The 16,530-nt window shown below is 41.4% G+C and overlaps 1 protein-coding gene across 3 annotated transcripts in view; it reads right to left on the reverse strand.

Moving 5' to 3' along the window:
- Positions 1-16,530, reverse strand: part of IL5RA (interleukin 5 receptor subunit alpha) — a 52,035-nt gene continuing 35,505 nt past the window's right edge. For 2 of the 3 annotated variants that reach the window (XM_049863119.1, XM_049863122.1), the window contains exons 9-12: positions 13,619-13,715; positions 9,608-9,692; positions 5,215-5,800; positions 1-4,612 (exon numbers count right to left, since the gene is read on the reverse strand). In XM_049863119.1, the coding sequence (XP_049719076.1) occupies positions 5,714-5,800; positions 9,608-9,692; positions 13,619-13,715 (269 nt within the window). In that variant the 3' untranslated portion in view covers positions 1-4,612; positions 5,215-5,713. The remainder of the gene's footprint in view (positions 4,613-5,214; positions 5,801-9,607; positions 9,693-13,618; positions 13,716-16,530) is intronic. The other variant, XM_049863121.1, reaches the window with a different exon arrangement.

Here is a 16,530-nt window from a genome sequence, read left to right on the forward strand (position 1 = left end):
TTGAACATAATGTTTTTCTCAACTTAGTTGCTTTTCTAAAAAGAAAAAACACGCTCAAATGTCACATGTTTTGGACCCATTGTGCTATGAACAGATAAATACTGGCCTGCAGGGCAAACATTGCTCTGCTCCTGCTTTTGTAAATGTTTATTGGAACACAGCTACCCGCATCATTTCCATAATGTATGGCTGCTTTTGCACTATAATGGCAGAGTTGAGCCATTGCAAAAGAGATTGTATGGCCTTCAAAATAAAAATAATTCTGGTCCTTTAAGAAGTCTGCCAACCCTTGATACCAATACCTTATTGCTGATTCTTTCCAAGCGATTCCCCCCACCCCCCAGATTTATGTGTTCTTTCACTTTATCACCTGGCGGGGACAAATCTTTGCTTTTTCATTTTAGTTCATGAAACAAACCTAATGGCACATGTTCAAGTTGAAAAGAGTCCACTAGGACTTTAAAATAAAGCACTGACTGTGAGTTCTTACTTCGTTGCTAAGCTCCAGTGATGGCTTAATTTCTGCTCTAACCACAGCTTTACTTAATGACTCTACTGATCAGAATTTAGTTCTTTAGAATCAAAGTTGAATATAGTTTTCTATGCTCGTATACATTTAAGACACTCTCTTTTTCGTTGTCTGAGTTCAAGCAAGAGTCCTTCCCTACTCTGTGCTTAAGTACACGAAGATAAATAAGACAGTGTTCTTGACTTGAGAGTGTTTAATAGATTCAATGAGACAGAAAATTTTTAAATAATACGGTAAGTTATAAAATAGAAGTAAACAGTGCTTTGGGAACATAGAAAGATGCTTAATTTGAACTGGAAATTGAAGGAAGACTTTGGTGGCAAAGAGCTGAGAGGTAAAAAAGTCAACAGAGTGAAACAAGGTTGAAAGGCTTTTCCCACCAGAGAAAGCTTAATCAGAGGCCTGGTGGGATGAAACAGCATGGGGTTTGCAGAGAAACAATCAACTTGTCAATCATAATAAAGGGAGTACTCTTTGGGAATATGGGTGAAGAGCATCTAAGAAGCCAAGTCATATGGACTTTGTCTTAAAACGATCTTTAACCTGAAGGTGATGGGGAGTTATTTAAGGTTTGGGGCAGGGAGTGGCATAGTCAGATGTACCTTTTACATATTTGCTTCAAAGGGAGGAAATGCTGGAGGCTGAGAGCTCAGCTCAGAGGCTACTGTAGTAGTCCTAGCTGAGAGATGATGAAGACAATAGTGGGAACAGAGTAGGGAAATATTGTGAAATATTTAGTGGGAGAGGGAATGAGAAATGTACCCCTTTTTGTTTAATTCTCAGACTTGGACAATTCACTGTCACTTAGGTTAAACCATTGTCATTCTGAACCATATTTACGTTCATATCAATTACCTAAAAAAGGGCTATTGGAAAACATAAGATTGTCTTTTAGTTCAATGTAAAATTCTAAAGAAATGAATGGCTTTTCAAAAAGTTTGTACCATGGAACACAATTTGTTGAATTTGGAGGCAGGAATAGCTGCACAGTCATTGTCACAAAGATACTTAAGCTAACACTAAGTCCTCTTCTAATTAGGTTTTTCACCTTTACTCGTGTCATCAAAGATTGTTTTCAGTTCTCTGTTCTCACTTCCAGATAGCTACTTTTTCTTTAACAAATTAGCACCTAAGGTTTATTAATTCCACCAGCAGATGGTCCTGACACATACAAGTCTCACCGTGAAAACCTTTGGATTTTTAATCAGGATGTTCTTTGCCCACGTGGAATTCTTCCCTAGCCTGCATAAATAACTTGAGGCATTTCAATGAGACTCAGGTGGTTGAGCTCTTGGCAAAAGTGAATATCATCCTCTAGTCTTCCCAACACTCCCCCTAAGCTGCACTCAGTGAACTGCAAATACCAAAGAAATATATTTCACTAAAATCCTATTGGAAACATGTCTTTGAGAAGCACTATTCTGATCTCCTGGCTGAGAAGGCCAGGGAAAGAAGGTAGCTCTCTACCCCAATACTGGTGGGAGCCAGTGTCTAATTACGGTCAGCTAACAACCTACTGCTAATAGTAGGTTATAACATTTACTATCAACTGAATGTTCAAATTCTCTGAATTTCCATGACAAGGCTAGTGAGAATCATATTAAAAAAAATGAAACCAAACCAGTTGTCAAGTTGATTCTGCCTCATGGCAACCCCATGTGTTTCAGAATAGAATTGTATTCCGTAGGGTTTCAATGGCTGATTTTTGGAAATTGATCACCAGACCTTTCTTCCTAAGTGCCTCTGGGTAGACTTGAACCTCTAACCTTTTGGTTAGCAGTCAAACAGTTTAACTGTTTGCACTAGCACCACCTAAACTCATTGCTGTTGAGTCGATTGTGACTCATAGTGACCCTGTAGGACAGAGTAGAATTGCCCCATAGGGTTTCCAAGGAGACACTGGTGAATTTGAATTGCCAGCCTCTTGGTTAGCAGCTGCAGCTCTTAACCATTGTGCCACCAGCACCACACAGGGACTCCAAAAACAGTTTAGACTACCCATAACGAGCCATTTTGCTCCTCCTAGACAGCAAGTTACACGTAACAATTTAGCCACATGGTCAGCAAAAAGAGAGCCTGACTACAGAAGCCAGGTCCTCAGGCACACGTGTTCCCTGGTTATGTCCAATCATGTTCTGATTAGACACCAGCTTTTCTCTCCATATTATTGTGGGCTTTAATCATCTCTGCCAAATCATCTTGAGTTCCAGCTATATGCAAGATGCTGTGCCAAGGTCAAAGAGGGTTTAAGAGAGTTCAGTAGCATTGACTGAACACTTTCTAAGGACCAGGTACTGTCCTAGACACAAAGATACAAAGATGAATTCACAGTCTAGTAGGGGCACATCCAAACAGATAATTATATATCCTCCAATGGGGTAAGGTAGAGGGTGAGCAAAAAAGACGAAGACTCTCAGCGAGATGGGTTGACACAGTGGCTGCAACAATGAGCTCAAGCACAGCAACAGTTGTGAGGACAGCGGAGGCCAGGCAGGGTTTCGTTCTGTTGCACGGAGGGTCGCTATGAGTCAGAGTGGACTCAAATGCATCTAACAACAACAGTAAAGTAGGTCCAGGAAGGGCGATGTGGCACAGAATGAGAACCGAGGGCAGGATCAAACAACTCTGCTTTTTTTTGTCTCCACAGAGGAAGTGACATTGGACATGGGTTCTCAAAGAATGAGTGTGAGTTTCACAAGAAGTGACGAAGAGGAAGTTCACAATCCATTGGGAGGCCACATGGGCTACTATGTGTTGCTCTTGACATACACACACACAGACCCAAAGGGGTGCTCCCACTTGGGTAAGGGTGCCAGGAGTGTGGTGGAAGCCCAGATGATTGCTGGCTGGCGAGGCTGAAGGAGGCTTCTTGGAAGTAAACACCACAAAACCAGCCAAAGAACTGGCCACATTTTGAGACGGCTTCCATCCTCTTCCCTTTCAGCCTTCTAGGCAGGGGTCATTTCCCCAATCCAGGTTTCTAGGCTCTGATACGAAATTAATTAGACAGGAGCTCTAAACCAAAAAGAGGATAGTTGTTTTCTTTTGTTTGTTTCTTTTGGCAGGCTTTTTGTATCACTTACTTAAGCAGTTGGTTTTCAAATTTTGATATTCATAAGAATCATCCAGTGTGGTGATTCTCAAAGTATGGCCCCAGACCAGCAACATCAGCATCACCTGGGAACTTGTTAGAAATGCAAATTCTCAGGCCCCACCCCAGACCTACTCAATCAGAAACTCTGGCAATGGAGCCCGATAACCTGTGTTTTAATAAGCCCTCCAAGTGATTCTGATGCAGCCCATTTTCGAAAACATTGACCCAGGGAACTCATTAAAAATTCAGGTTCTTGAACACCGCTCACAGAGATTCTAATTTGGGGCAATCAAACATTTTGTCAATCATTGCAGCACTTCCATGGGCCATCCTCAATCAGCCCCATCCCTAATACGCCTCAGGCTCCCACCTTTTCCTGACAATCGCCTTTATATTATTAGTGACACTTGGACCTGGTATTCAGCTCCTAGCTATGCCATTTCCTATGCGACAACCTCTCTGAGCTTCAGTGACTGTATCTGTAAAAGGGGGTAGTAATACCATCTCTGCCGGCTTGTCCGGATTAGAGATAATGAATGTGAAATACCTGATTAAGCCCTGGACACTTGGGGGGCCCCCCAAAACTGAGAGCTGTCATGACTTCTGAGCCCTAGTATACTGGGCACAACTCTCTTTTAGCTACAAGAATGGCTATGGGCTAATCAAAAAATCACCCCTGAAAGTGTTTCACGGCTAATGGGTGCCCGTTCTTGGATCAAAACGGAATACATCAACTCTGGAAAGCGTATAAAGAGTATGCCATGATGGGGATTCTGAGCACTCTTACCTCCTTTCTCTGTCCTAAGCACCTCTCCTCAGGGTCAGCTGGAATCAGCACCATTTGGGTTTCTTCAAGTACTAAGTGTTCCTTCTGCCCCGTCCCTGCTGAGGACGCACTTGTACTCGGTTCTGCCTGCAGCCTGTCTGCCATCACAAAGGTCTCCAATGATTTGCAGACTCATATATGAGGGTATTGGGTGGCAGAATTCCTGTGTAGATTAGAATCCTTTATGCGATGCCCTCTAAGATGCCTTCCAAGCCTAAGAGGCTGGGCTCCACCTAGTACTGCTTGACCAGATGCCCAAAAGATGGCTCTGAAGTCTTTGCCAGCAAATATCTGTTAGCAAATTTGTTCTTTATGCAGTTATCCTGTTCATAACCCAATTCTACTGAAAGCCATTCTCAGTATAAACCCAGAATATCAAGGATGCTTTCAAGAATATAATCTTGGAACAAAATATTGTCCTCTCTCTTGATATGGGGTGATATCTTAGCTCTTCATGGTTTTAAATTGATTTGTCTGAAATGACGCTAATTGGATCAGGCCCATGGAGCTAATTTCAGTCTCTCTCTCTTACACACACACACACACACACACACACACACACACACACACACACACACACACACACACACACACACACACACACACACACACACACACACACACACACACACACACACACACACACACACACACACACACACACACACACACACACACACACACACACACACACACACACACACACACACCACACACTCGAAAGAAAAAGCATTCCAGCACTCAGAAAAAAAATAATAAAAGTACCGTGAGTTTGTGGCACCTAATTGCTACAGGAAAGACAGTCTTGAATCCAAGTTCATGATTCACTCCAGGCTGGTGCAAAATGCTTTCTTCTTGAGATTTTAGCTGAGTATTACCACTGGCACCTTAAGCAGCCAAACTGGCACTACCAGAAGTAAGTAGAGTTGACATTAGTCTTAAAAACACTCTCTTACACACAAAAAGTCTGCAAGAAGAGGTGCTGCCTTGTCCAGAGTGGGGAGAAAGAAATAAAAAAAAAAAAAAAAAGAAGAATGTTCAGTTGCGGCCACCTCAGTTGCAATCATCTGCTGTGAGTGAGGAGATTTCAATGAAGCATCCACACTTTTCAAAGATACAAGACTGGTACTTTGGGGTGTATTGCATTGCAGATAAATTAAGTGTTCGGTAAACTCCAAACACCCCTCAGCCAAGAAACAGCAGACCCAGTCTCCTTATTACCCAGGCATATGAGTGAGTTCAGATGAGGTTGCCACAGAGACCGTCAAAAGACAGAATCTTCCAGATTCTCCAGTCCAGCCTCTTCCACGTAACTTATGGCTTCGATTTCTGTTTCACTGGAACCAGCTTTCTGCAAAACAAAACGTTCTTCCTTAAATATCTTTTAGAGAACTTTCTTAGCATTCTTGACAATTGGTTCTAGGACGGAGTCTATTTTTTTATTACAAGAACAGCGACTGTTCACTGAAGAAAATGTGGAAAATAAAGTAGGAATACGACAAAAAAAAAAAAAAAACACCCATAAACCTGTCTCCCAAATATAGCCCACCGGTTCTAATCAACCCCTTTTTCTAGGCTAAAGTCAGCTTTATAGTCATATTGTATGTACTACTTTATACACTGATTTCTTTCTGTGTAATATAACATAAATTTTAAATTATATTACCATATATCCTTTGGATGTACCATTTTAATTAAAAAAAAATTTTTTTAATTAGCTCCATAATATTCCATCCATAGTTTAGTATTCCCCTACAGTTGAATATCTGTTATGTCCAATTTGGGCTATTAAAAATAATGCTGATATGAATTAGAAAATTTGTAATGAAAAATAATACCACCTCTCGGATACCATGTTAATCTACCTCATTGCCTCATTCAACACCTTTATAAATACCTACTCTACGTTAGACACTGCTATGCATTGGATATTCAGTGATAAGCAAGACAGACATAGTTCCTGCCTTTAGGTACTTTGAACTCTCTTCTGGGTACCACTGCAGAAAAAAAGAACAACTGGAAACCGGTCTAATAAATTGAGAGCTCAGTAAATATTTTTTTTAAAGTAGGCCTTCTCTTTTACTTCTAAAGGCCAGTTTACTTGTCCCTCCCTTCTCCCAGGCATCTGTATCTTGAATGTTAAAAAAACAACTTCGGAGGCCTGAGCAAGCAACCATTTACAACAAAAGCAGAGTTCTGGGATGGCAGGGCTCTGGGTATCCCTGCCAAGCTGAGAGGTTCAAATTGTAATCACAAGTAGAGGGCTTCTATTCCCCACTAGCGGAGTGCCTCCTCAGTGGTTTGGACTAGAGCCTGCATTGCCAGATTACCACCACCAAGAGCATTGATTGGAGCCCTTATCACCCTTGGTAGCAGAGACCCCAGGAGTGGGTTGGACGGCTTTTGCCTTTGAAATAGACGCTAGGCCACAGGTATATGTGGCCCAGCTGTAGATAGCTCCACACTGGGTCACATACTCCCTCGGGGAGAATTTTAAACCATAGAGTTGACAGCACAAGGCGAAACTGCATTTTCCCAATTCTCCTCCTCTTTTTGTGTGTGCGTGTGTCTTCTCCCTGTTTCTCCCTCTGTGTGGGTATGTGTGTCTCTCTTCTCCTCTATTTCTGTGTGTTGTGTGTATGTGTCTATCCTCTCTCTCTCCGCCCCCTTTTTCTCTCTCTCATTGGTCTGTTTTCACATGAAACTATGCAATGCGAGAAGAGAGTATGTTGTCCTGAGAAGCCAGGACAGTAGTCCTTTGCTGCTTCTGAAACCAGCTTGTCTACCCCAAGTTGTTATTTGCACATATGACTCGATTTTAACTAAAAACAAACTGCAAGCATCCATGATGAGCTCTTAAACCAGTTTCCTTCACCAACCTCAGAATACTAAAGGAACTCTTTTGGGGCTTTGCAGGGAAATTAGACACTAGCATTAGGATGTTCCATTAAGAGGCCAGGACAAATGACTTCATTCTGCTGCTTAAGTCAAATGTAGTTCCTCAGGGACGTGTATGCCAGAACAAGGTGGAATTGACAGGTCACATTCAGAAGAACTGAAACCAAGTTTCACACTGGGGCCCACTCTCCTTCCAGAAAGCCTGTGGGTTTACGAGGGCAGATGGGTTGCTCCCTGATCAACACACAGATCAAACCAAGGGCAAGGTGATTCGTCTTCCAATCGCAGTTTTCTGCTTACTATGCTAGCAACCATTATGGCCCATGATCATTCCAAACACCAACACTACAAACACTAAAGAAAGGTCATAGCTTATTGAAGTTTACCATTTTGGTGAGTTATCAATCTACATTTTCCTATCACCACAACCAGTCACCAACTGGTACGTCCAATCAAGAGTCACTTTATCGGAAAAACTGTTTTTGTTAAGATAATCGCTTGACTTAAATCAGGGGTCAGGAAACTACAGCATGTGGGCCAAATCTGACTTGTCACCTATTTTTGTAAATAAAGTCTTCTTGGAACTCAGCGATGCTCACTTATTTACATTTTAGCACTGACTGATTTCACATTACAATGACCTTTCTTTAGTGTTTGCAGTTTTGGTGTTTGGAATAATCATGGGCCATGATGGTAACTAGCCTAGTGAGCCAGAGAAATGAGATTGGCAGAAGAATCAAGTAGTTGTCACAAAAATCATCTGGCCCTCAAATATTTACTATCACTCTTTACAGAAAAGGTTTCCTGACTCCTGATTTAAATTACCTATCAGGGATAAATTTGATGAACGATGTGCAGGAAGTACACACTAAAAATGACAAAACATTACTGAGAGAAATTAAAGAAAACCTAAGTAAAATGGGGAGATGTACCGTGTTCACGAATCAGAAGACTCAATATTGTTCAGATGTAACTTCTCTCCAAATTAATTTATAATTCAACAAAATCCCAGCAGCAGAATTTCAGCGGCCTTTTGTATAAATTGTTATGCTGACTCTTAAATTTGTATGGAAATGCAAAGGACATAGAATAGCCAAAAAAAAAACACTTTGAAGCAGAAAAAATCATTTTTGGAAGCCTTATACTACTTGGCCTCAAGGTTTACTGTAAAGCTACAGTTATGAGGACAGTGTGACATTGGCATAAGGAAATGCTAATAGATCGATGAGACTGAACAGAGCCCAGAAATAGACTCACACAACTGATTTTTGATAAGGTTGCCAAGGCTATCCACTGGGGAAAGGATGATTATTTCAACAGATGGTGCTGAAACAATTGGATAGTTACCATTCAGTTTAGCCTAAGTGATCTGAATGGTGAATAAAACCAAATCCACTGGGCGTCGAGTCAATTCCAACTCATAGCGACCCTATAAGACAGAGTAGAACTTCCCCATAGTGTTTCCAAGTCTGTAAATCTTTATGGAAGCCGACTGCTACATCCTTCTCCTGCAGAGAGCAGCTGGTGGGTTCCAACAGCCAATTTTTTTTTGGTTAGCAGCTGAGTGCTTTAACCACTGAGCCACCAGGGTTCCTGAATGATGAATACCAAAAACCAAACCTATTGCCATTGAGTCGATTCCAACTCACAGAGACCCTACAGGACAGAGTAGAACTGCCCCATAGAGTTTCCAGGGAGCACTTGGTAGATTCGAACTGCTGACCTTTTGGTTAGCAGTCGTAGCACTTAACCACTATGCCACCAGGGCTTCTGAGTGATGAATAAGATCTAAAAAAATGCATATTTGGGGAAATCATTACCTGCCTTCTCTATGATTCTATACACTAAGAAGCTAAACTTCCCCCAAAAATTCCTTTTTGCTAGGGTACCTCTGTGTAACAACGTAGATTCTTAAAATGTTAGAGTGAAGCAGGACCTTGGACTATCTCATCTATGCCCCTTACTATACAGAAATGGAAGTAGAAGCTTACAGGGTTGATGGAATTATTCAAGGTCAGTTAAGAGATGGCTAATATGAAATTAAAATTCAACTCTGACTGGTGAGGACACTCAGAATTCGGTAGGACCTTTCCGGTAGGTAAAGACAGTAATGAACACATATAACAGAAGGGTGAACATCTGAAGCAATTCCTGGGTAAAAACCCTGCCTTGTGATATGCAAAACCAATTACCTAATGACTGTTCCCTGGGAACCCAGCTCTGGGGACATACGCCATGTCATGAGAACATTCAATATTACCTCATAGTTGGTGCTTCCAAAGAGATCTTTAATGTTGCTTTTAGGTGCTGGAACTGGTGGAAACAACTTGGTCCATAAGTGACAACTGAAAGGAGAGTAAAAGTAAAAGTTAGGTGATCAGGAGCATCCCTTCTTGTCCTTAAATATCTACTTGAAAAATTGGCCAATTCTAGGACCTTCTGCTTTCTGAGTTCAAAATCTTTTATTGGCCCTGAATTCCATATAACCAGGTGCCATGGAGTTGAGCCTGACTCACGGTGACCCTGTCTGTGTCAGAGTAGAACTATGCTCCGTAGGGCTTTTGATGGCTGATTTTTCAGAAGTAGATTGCCAACCCTATCTTGTGAGGTACTTCTGGGTGAACTCAAACCACCAATCTTTTCATTGGCAGCTGAGTGTTTTAATCGTTTGCACCACCCAGGGACTCCAACTTCCGTATATACATTGTAATAATAGTTGACCATGGAATACTGCAAGGCTCTGAAGTGACTTCTTTATCTTCAAAGAAAGACAAAATATAGTACAAGCATAGCTTGGAGATTTTGTGAGTTCGGTTCCACACCACCCCAATAAAGTGAGTCACATGAATTTTTTGGTTTCCCAGTTCATATAAAAGTTACACTTACACTGTGCTGTAGTCTATTAAGTGTGCAATAGTGTTGTCTTAAAAAACAGTGTACATACCTTAATTTAAAAATGCTTTACTGCTAAAAAATGCTAACCATCATTGAGCCTTCAGCAAGTCATAATCTTTTTGCTGGTGGAGGGTCTTGCCTAGATGTTGATGGCTGTTGTCTGATCAGAGTGGTGGTTGCTGGAGGTTGGGGTGGCTGTGACAATATCTTATAATAAGAAAACAATGAAGTTTGCCACATTGATTGACTCTTCCTTTCACAAAAAAGTTCTCTGTAGCGTGCAATGCTGTTTGATAGCGTTTTACCCACAGTAGCACTTTTTTCAAAATTGAGTCAGTCCTCTCAAACCCTGCCCCTGTTTTATCGACAAAGTTCATGTTGTATTCTATATCCCTTGTTGTCTTTTCAACAATGTTCAAAGCATCTTCACCAGGAGTAGATTCCATCTCAAGAAGCCACTTTCTTTGTTCATCCATAATAAGCAACTCCTCATCCATTAAAGTTTTATCATGAGATGGCAGCAATTCAGTCACATCTTCAGGCTCCACTTCTAATTCTAGTTCTCTTGCCATTTCCACCACATCTGCAGTTACTTTCTCCACTGAAGTCTTGAACGTCTCCAAGTCATCCATGAGAGCTGGAATCAACTTCTTCCAAACTCCTGTTAATGTTCATATTTTGACCTCCTCCCATGAATCATTAATGTTCTTAATGGCATCTAGAATGGTGAATCCTTTCCAGAAAGTTTTCAATTTACTTTGTCCAGATTCATCAAAGGAATCACTATCCATGGCAGCTATAGACTTACACGAAATTTTTTTCTTAAATGGTAAACTTGAAAGTTCAAATTATTCCTTGATCCATGGGCTGCAGAACGGATGTTGTGTTACCAAACCAAAGCTGTTGTTGTTGAGTTGATTTCAACTCATAGCGACCCTGTAGGACAGAGTAGAAGTGCCCCATAGGGTTTCCAAGGAGCAGCTGGTAGATTCGAACTGCTGACCTTTTGATTAGCAGCCGAGCTCTTAACCACTGCACCACCAGGGCTCTGGAAGCTGTGTTAGCAGGCATGAAAACAACATTAATCTCCTTGTATATCTCTCCAACAGAACTCTTGGGTGACCAGGTGCATTGTCAATGAGCAGTAATATTTTGAAAGGAAGATTTTTTTCTGAGCAGTAGGTCTCAGTGGGCTTAAAATATTCAGTAAACTGTGTTGTAAACAGATGTGCTGTCATCCAAGCTTTGTTGTTCCATTTACAGAGCACAGGCAGAGTAGATTTAGCATAATTTGTAAGGGCTCTAGGCTTTTCGGAATGGTAAATGAACATTGGCTTCAACTTAAAGTTATAAGCTGCATTAGCCCCTAACAAGAGGGTCAGTCGCAATTCAGAGTGTCAGCTTCTAGGGAAGGCTTTCTTTCTCTGTTGGCTCTGGAGGAAGATCCTTGTTATATCAATCTTCCTTGGTTGAGCTATTTCTCAGTACAGGGACCCCAGGTCCAAAGGACACGCTATTCATCTGCCTCTTGTTTCTTGGTGGTGTGAGGTCCCTATGTCTCTCTGCTAACTTTTCTCTTTTATATCTCAAAAGAGATTGACTTAAAATACAACCTAATCTTGTAGATTGAGTTCTGCCTCAGTAATGTAAAAGCCACCAATCCCACATCACTAACATCATAGAAGTAGGATTTACAACACATAGGAAAATCACATCAGATGACAAAATGGTGGACAGTCACACAATACTGGGAATCATGGACTAGCCAAGTTGACACACATTTTGGGAGGGACACAGTTTAATCTGTAACACTAAGCTTAATCATGTCTAGCTTTTGATTTAAAGTGAGAGACGTGCTACTCTTCCTTTCACTTGAACACTTAGATGCCATTGTAGGGTTATTAACTGACCTGATTTCTATATTGTCATATCTCAGGGAATACGGAGACCCAAGGAGAGGAAGAGAGATGGGGGAACACCCAGTTGGTGGAGCAGTCAGAACACACACAACATTTATCAATTGCTGTCTTATATGGGTGTAGTTTGTGGCACCCCAAAACAATTACAATAGTAACATCAAAGATCTCTGATCACAGATCACCATAACAGATATAATAATAATGAAAATGTCTGAAATACTATGAGAATTACCAAAAGGTGATACAGAGACGTGAAGTGAGCAGATGCTGTTGGAAAAATGGTACCGATAGACTTGCTTAACGCAGGGTTGCCACAAACCTTCAATTTATAAAAAATGCAATATCTGCAAAGTGCAATAAAGTGAAGCACAATAAAATGAGGTATGCCTGTAATCGCTTCATGTCCATGCTTAATTTCTTAAAATGGACAAAATGTGTCAGGTGTGAGGCATCTTACTGCTATCTACAATTGCATAGTCGTAGTGACCTTCCCTAACTGCAGTGGCTCACAGAGTTTACTTCTTTCTCTTCTTTTAACTGTGACCCCCAACCCATAGATATCATCTGAATATAATACAACAGTGACACTGTTACTAAAAAAATCATTTTCTGAATTATGAAAGGACCAACCTCCTAAATGGCGCTTTGCCTTCCCGAATGCCACAATGGATGGGGGAGTGATCACTGGGCCATTTGTGGGCTCTGGGAGGATAGGGCACCAGATCTACAAGACACTTCTAGAATCTATGTTTGACTTAAAAGCAATTAGCCACTCCGGGGCAGGATGACCAAAGAATCGCAGTAGGAGTTGGCCCCTGGTAATTAGGAATAATAGCATGGGAGGCAATGTAGTCATCTCAGCCTCCAGTGGGTTGCTTTGCTTTACCAGAGATGTAAAACGCCCAGGCTGGTAGCTTAACAAAGACAACCAAGAGCTGAATGGAAGGCAGTGAAGGGATCAAAAGAACACAAATGTAAAAACTTTCACAGAAAAAAATAGGCTGTGGTCAAATTGGAGAAGGAGTGTGTTCTGGCTGAGGGTTGTGACTGCTTTGCTGTACATCACTCCTGGTTTTCTTACTTTCGACTTGGTCTACACTCACCTTAAAAAGTCTTTCTAGGAAGACAGAAAAATACATTAAAGTCCATGCATCTAGTGGATGCATGGCCAAAACCAAGGCAAACCCATTGCTGTCAAGTTAGTTCTGACTCAGGGTGACCCCAAATGTTACAGAGTTAAACTGCTCCATAGGGTTTTCTTGGCTGTGATCTTTATGGAAGGAGATCACCAGGCTTTTCTTCCATGGTGCTGTTAGGTGGGTTCGAACTGCCAACCTTTACATTAGTAGCCAATTGTAAACCACTTGTGCCACCCAGGGATTCTGGATCCTTGGCAAGACTGTAAGAATTCAATGCCCAGACCACGCTAGAAACACCTAAATGTAAAGAATACCTACATTCTGCAGATAAGTGAGAGCATTAACAAGACGAAGCAAATGGCTGACATCAGCACAATGATAAACCATTCTGTCGAGGGTGCCTGCTCATCATTTCCTGAAGAGAAAAGGAGAAAGAAATCAGAGCTAAAATTAGCATCAGAGAAGGGAGATAACTAAGCTCAGGCAATCAGAAGTCCTAGGTTTGAGTCCAGGGCCTGGGTGACACTGGGCAAAAAGCTCAATCTTCCTGCGCTTTAGATTTCTCACCTGTAAGATGGGGATAACATCCATCTCACAAAGTTGATATAGTAGTGAAATGAAATAATGACATGAAGTCAGTCTTAACCGACAGCATTATTTATTCAATCAGCAAATAGCCATAAAGTATACTCTATGAAGTGTGCTACATAGATCCTGGAGCTTACCAGCTTTTGCTGAGTAATTTTTAGATGAAAAACCACAAAAATGTAAGCCAACTTAGTAGCCTAGTTACATTACAACCAAAACATTTTACAAAGTGGGAAATACATCGATTAAACCTTTAGAAAAAGTAGAGAATGGGATAATACTCATAGTGAACAGTTAAGGCCCCAGACTTTTCTATATGTGTTTTACAATCTTAATTATCCTCAAAATACCCCTTACCATTATTACCATTTCACAGATAGAAAGTAGAAGAAATTTGCCATGAATCCAGTACCAAACTAAACCCCCTGCTTTCAAATAGATTCCGACTCATACATTGCATGCCACCTTATTCTCTAGTCAAATTCACTTCTAGTCAGCACTCATGGGATAGAGTCTCCTGTGGGCTTGAATGATAGCTCTGTGTGTGTGTGTGTGTGTGTGTGTGTGTGTGTGTGTGTGTGTGTGTTAACATAGTAGGAATGCATTTAAGAAAAATCCAAGGTCATTTACCAAGTGGTGTTTAAAGAGGTTAAAGAGGTAATGCCCTTGCTAAACTGCCCAATTTATCTCTGGAGAAAAATGCCCAGCCTGAGTTACCTCGCTAACATAAGTTTCCTTTCTCTGGGAAAGGCCACTCACTCACTCATTGATTTATTCAGTCATCCATTTAGCAAATACGTGCTGAGCTTCTGCTATGCGTTTGGCAGTATACGAGTTGCTGGGAACCAGTGGTTCTAAGAGCACAGTGGGCCCTCCCCTCGTGCAGTTTAGAGTCCACTGGGAAAGAATGGCACTAAGCAAATAACGACCCAAGTAATGACTTCATGACAGCTGTGCTAAGTACTTGGTTCTGTTCAAATGACACTGTGCCAGGAGAATAAGGCCCCAATCCTCCACTTGCCATTACTTGTTTCTTCTATAAAACGAGACACGGACGTAAGTGGAATTTTCAAGTCCTTGTAAATATCCTATGACTTCCAGAAACCCCAAAATACTTAAAGGCAAAAGTGTTCAAGGTATCAGGAGGGACGTATGTCTCTAGGATTTAATGCTAGTGACTCCACTTTGCCTTGATCGCTTGCTTTCTTGCCTCCTGAGGACTCTTACTCCAGGTTTATTTTCTATGTCCCAAAAGCTTTAATCTCTCCTTCTTCATCTCTTCCTTTCTGCTTTCAAATATTCATAGAGTCCTTTATCATGAATAAGCCATTACTGTGCTCTGCCATCTCTCCCAACGATCATCAGATGCTTCCTTACTATATTTCCCAGTCTAATTTCTTGAATAAGAGATTTGGGCTGCTTCATTTCCCATCTCTGAAACTGCTTTTTCAATTACGGATGGCTTCTTTTTTGGCCAAATCCATGGTATTCTTGGTTTCTTTTCCAACTTTATATTTCCTGGCTTCTCTCCTGAATGTCAGACTATTGACAGTTACACCCACCTTGAAACCAATCCTTTAGCACTTTTACCTAAATATTCCTCTTCTTCAGTGGCACTTTCTCACCCCATTTTATTTTCAACCGACCCTTTCAGCACAGACGTGTCCCCTTGGTATTTTCCATTACAGTCTATTCTCCAAGCTTAGAAAAGGGTGTTTCTACAGCTTGATCTTTTAATTCCATGACATTCTTTTCCAGATCTGCATTTCCAGGACGGCTCTGATACCACTGATCAAGGTCTAGATTTTCCACAGCCCTTAGGTGAGCCCGCTAGGACGTTTCTCAAAGATGGCAACGTTCAAATCAAACCCATGCTCTCCATCATATCAAAACTACTTCTGTCACCAAGGTCCCCTTTGCAGTCCTCACTCTTCCAACCCCCTAAACTTGAACCCTTGAAGTCACTTTGATTCAGCCCTGCCCCCTTGGCTTATCCCTCAGCTTACATCATTACTGCATGTTGTCGTTAGTTACTGTAGAGTTGGCTCCGACTCATGGCAATTTTATATACGACAGAACGAAACGCTGCCTGGTCCTACACCATCTTCATGATCACTGGTATGCTCGAGTCCATTCGTGTGACTATTATGTAGTGCCTTCCAACCTCCAACCTCAGGGACTCATCTTCCAGCACTATATCTGATAATATTCTATTGTGACCCATAAGATTTTCATTGGCTAATTTTCAGAAGTAATTCAGCAGGACTTCCTTCCTAGCCTGTTAGTCTGGAAGCTTCACTGACGCCTGTCCATAGTTTCCAGCATCCCAGCAATGTGCAAGCCACCACAGTAGGAAAACTGACAGACAGGTGGTGGCATTACTATATAGCCAGTCATATATGCAAGATAGGCGTGTTTTATCTCATGCATTTGTCCTTACCTCATCTGGAAGCCTGGGTTCTAGTCCTAACTTGCTGTGAAGGTGAACTTTCTGGGCCTCAATTTCCTTATTTGTAAAAAATGCTTGAGTTGAAATATATGATCCTTAAGCTTCTTCCTGGCCAGTGCTTTTTCTAGCATCACTCACTCAGTCTCAGGCATTGCCAGCTCATATACATATACCTATAGCAAAACTGATTTTA

Source organism: Elephas maximus, chromosome 20 (genome assembly GCF_024166365.1).
Source record: "Elephas maximus indicus isolate mEleMax1 chromosome 20, mEleMax1 primary haplotype, whole genome shotgun sequence".
NCBI lineage: Eukaryota > Metazoa > Chordata > Mammalia > Proboscidea > Elephantidae > Elephas > Elephas maximus.